The following is a 4,071-nucleotide window of genomic DNA, read 5'->3' on the forward strand; positions in this document are numbered from 1 at the left end:
CACACATTTGCGAGTCTATTTATACATATTAAAGGATACGGATACCAAAATTATAGAAGGATCCTAATATTAATTGAGAGAGACTTTTCTAATTATCAGTTGTTTCTCTTTATAGAGGAGAATAATTGGGTGTCTTTTCTAATGATCAATTGTTTCTCTTTATAGAGAAGAATAATTGGGAGTCTTTTCTAATTATCAGTTGTTTCTCTTTATAGAGGTAAATAACCTTTATTTTGTCTTTGTGTGTTATGATTCTAGTATTTAATTATTGATTATTTCCTTCTTTAGTTAAACCTAGAATAAGTGTACTACTTGTATATATTCAGACCATTTGTTTTTATTTCAATAATAAGAAAGAAGAGATATTCTTTGTCTTCAGTTTACTCTTTTGCTCATCTCTGTTCTATTTTGTAATATGGTTTCAGAGCTCTGATCATCAAAGCTCTGCTTGCTACATTTATTCATGGGTGAAGTTGATGATCCCTCACAAGATCTTAGTTCACCTTACCATGTTAGTTCATCAGATAATCATTCCTTTCTTATTGTCCCTATTATTCTTGAGGGACCAAATTATCATCATTGGTCTCGTTCGTTTCAAATGAGCTTAATTTCAAAGAACAAAATAGGTTTCATTGATGGAACTATAAAAGCTCCCAACAATACCAACTCATTGTTTCCAACATGGCAGAGAGCCAATATGTTGGTTGTTTCGTGGATTCTCAAGGTTGTTTCTCAATCCATCGCACAGAGCATCATCTGTATGGACAATGCCTTTGACATATGGAATGATTTAAAGGAAAGGTTCTCACAAGGAGACATGATTCGTATATCTGATATCCAGGAGATGATTTCTTCTTTTAAACAAGGTGAGTTGACTGTTACAAACTATTTCACTCGGTTAAAAATTCTTTGGGATGAACTTGATCTTTTCCACCCGCTATCCGCTTCTTCATGTGCCTCTAAATGCAATACTCTTGTGAATGTTTCTAAATATAAAACACAAGACCAGATCATCAAATTTCTAAGGGGGCTAAATGATAATTATTCGACTGTGAGAACTCAAATTCTATTGATGGACCCTTTGCCATCCTTGAATAAAGTTTGCTCTCTTGTTACACAACAAGAGAGGCAAATATTAGGTGATCAATCCAAGGCAATGATTGCTACTAGCAAAGGAGGTTATAAAAACAATGCTACAACCTATGGCAGAGGTGCTGGATACGGAAGAGGAAGCAATGGAAGAGGATATACTTCCAAAATTTGTAGTCATTGTAGAAAGACGAGGCATACCATTGATACATGCTATAAAAAGCATGGCTTTCCACCTCATTTCATGTTTAAAAATTAGAATCATGATCGGAGTCATACTAATGCAGTTTTTCATAATACAAATTTCAATAATAATGAGCAGAATCATGAAGGTTCAAAGTCAGAAGTGGAGTCTCAACAAATTGGTTTTACTCCTGAGCAGTATCAAATATTGTTAGCTCTTTTACAACAGACCAAAATCCAGTGGCAATGCTTCTAATCAAGTCTCTGTTATTCCCTCCAACCCCTCCAATCAAACAGGTAATAATTTTATTTCTTCTTTTAGTTCTTGGATTATTGATAGTGGTGCTACTGATCACATTTGTTCATCCTTAACTTATTTCACTTCATATCATCAAATTGATCCTCTTTATGTCAAATTACCAAATGGAAATCAAGTCATTGCCAATTATTCTGGAACTGTTTTTCTCAATCAAAATCATGTCATAGACAATGTTTTGTACATTCCTTGCTTCAATTTTAATCTTCTTTCCGTAGCAAAATTGATTGATAAACTATCTTGTGTTCTTACCTTTGACTCTAATGGTTGTCACATTCAGGACAAGATATCTATGAAGATGATTGGAATCGCTAAGACGCAAGATAGACTTTATATACTCAGGATCTCATCTTACCAGAAACTTCAAATTAAACCCCTTGAATGTACACACACCATCAATACTGTTAATGTCAGTGCTAGTGATCTAGAAACCCTTTGGCATTTTCGATTAGGTCATATTTCAAATAAATGTATTGATGTTATCAAGAATAAATTTTCTTTTGTTAAATATAACAAATCTTTTGTTTGTGATGTTTGTCATTTTGCAAAGCAAAAAAGACTTTATTTTCCTATTAGTACATCTAAATCAAAAAAATGTTTTGATTTAATTCATGTAGATATTTGGGGACCATACTCAATACCATCAATTCATAGTCATAAATATTTTTTTTATCATAGTTTATGACTATTTGAGGTACACATGGATTTTTCTTTTGAAACAAAAATCTGAAGTTGTTAAGGTTTTGGAAAATTTTGTTATTTTTGTTCAAATACAGTTTGAGACAACAATAAAAATAATAAGTGATAATGGAATTGAATTTTTCATGACTAATTTTTTTGTCAGTAAAGGAATAATACATCAAACATCATGTGTCAATACTCCACAACAAAATAGTATAGTTGAGAGGAAACATGGTCATTTATTAGATGTAGCAAGAACTCTTATAATACAATCTCATTTACCCAAAATTGATTGGTCATATTCTATGATACATGTTGCGCATATTATAAACATGTTTCCCACACCTGTTTTAAATTATTCTTCTCCTCATGAAATGTTTTTCAAAACTGATGCAAATTTTAATGGATTAAAGGTGTTTGGTTCTTTATGTTATGCTAGCACCTTGTCAACAAATAGAAGAAAATTTGATCCAAGAGCATCAAAATGTGTTTTAATTGGTTTTCAACGGGGGACAAAAGGATATATTTTGTTGAATATTCAGTCAAGAGAAATTTTTGTGTCTAAGGATGTTGTCTTTTATGAACATGTTTTTCCATACCAAAGGGTTCAAGATACTAGGAATGAAACTAACAGTCCCAACATTAATGATCAAATTTTGTTTGCTGAAGATCAATTTGTTTTAAGTCAGCCATCACAAGCCATTCTTGCACCTTGTGATAATACACCTTAATGATAATGTTGACAAATTGAGGTTTCAGAAAAAGATTGTTCCCACATAGACCAAAACCTCAATGAAAATCATGATATAGAACAAAGTTCTGAATCAGATCCATCTGTCCGAATGAGCACAAGAATAAAAAAACAACCTGAGTATTTAAAGGATTATCATTGTAATCTTAATGTTTCCAGTACATCTTCAAGAGTTAAATATCCTTTGAATTTTGTTTTGTCTTATAGCAATTTATCACCTTCTTACAAATCTTTTGTTATATCTCTTTCTTCACATGTTGAGCCAAACACTTATTCTGAAGTTGTGAAACATGACTGTTGGAGAAAAGCTATACAATGTGAGATATCTGCTTTAGAGTCAAATCAAACTTGGGAGACTGCTCTTCTGCCTCAGAACAAAGCTGCCATAGGTTGCAAATGGGTATTCAAAATAAAATATAAGGCTAATGGGACAATTGAAAGGTATAAAGCAATGTTAGTGGCAAAGGGATATACACAAACAGAAGGCATTGACTACCTCGATACTTTCTCTCCAATAGCAAAGATGACCACCATAAGGTTGCTTCTTTCTTTAGCTTCTTTTTATAATTGGTAATTGAAACAATTAGACATAAACAATGTCTTTTTACATGGAGATTTGAAAGAAGATGTATACATGGTTGGTCCTCCTGGATTGACTTCTACTCCACCAGGAAAAGTTTGTAAACTAAAAAAGGCTTTATATGGCCTTAAGCAAGCCAACAAAGAATGGTTTGTCAAACTGTCATCATTTTTGCTTTCTATGGGATATACTCAATCTATGAATGATCATTCCTTGTTCATTAATTCTTCTGAAGGATCTTTTACATCATTATTGGTATATGTGGATGGTATAATATTGGTAGGAAATGATAAAGAAGAGATTGCTCGAATCAAACAAGCCTTGAATCAGACATTCAAGATTAAAGATCTTGGGAATTTAAGATACTTTCTTGGTCTAGAAGTAGCAAGAAGTAAGACAGGAATAATGGTAAATCAAAGGAAATATGCATTGGAATTATTAACCAATGCAGGTCTTTTAGCCTGCAAACCT

At 32.4% G+C, this 4,071-nt stretch overlaps 1 protein-coding gene across 1 annotated transcript; it reads left to right on the forward strand.

The window, feature by feature from the left end:
• The first annotated feature begins 463 nt into the window (after nucleotides 1-463).
• LOC137836054 (uncharacterized) lies at nucleotides 464-1,903 on the forward strand. Its single transcript, XM_068644874.1, has 3 exons — nucleotides 464-1,284; nucleotides 1,502-1,569; nucleotides 1,869-1,903. The coding sequence occupies exons 1-3, from the start codon at nucleotides 464-466 to the stop codon at nucleotides 1,901-1,903; spliced, it is 924 nt and encodes a 307-aa protein (XP_068500975.1).
• The last annotated feature ends 2,168 nt before the right edge of the window (nucleotides 1,904-4,071 follow it).

The sequence above is a fragment of the Phaseolus vulgaris genome, chromosome 11, assembly GCF_051622355.1.
Source record: "Phaseolus vulgaris cultivar YP4 chromosome 11, ASM5162235v1, whole genome shotgun sequence".
Classification (NCBI taxonomy): Eukaryota; Viridiplantae; Streptophyta; class Magnoliopsida; order Fabales; family Fabaceae; genus Phaseolus; species Phaseolus vulgaris.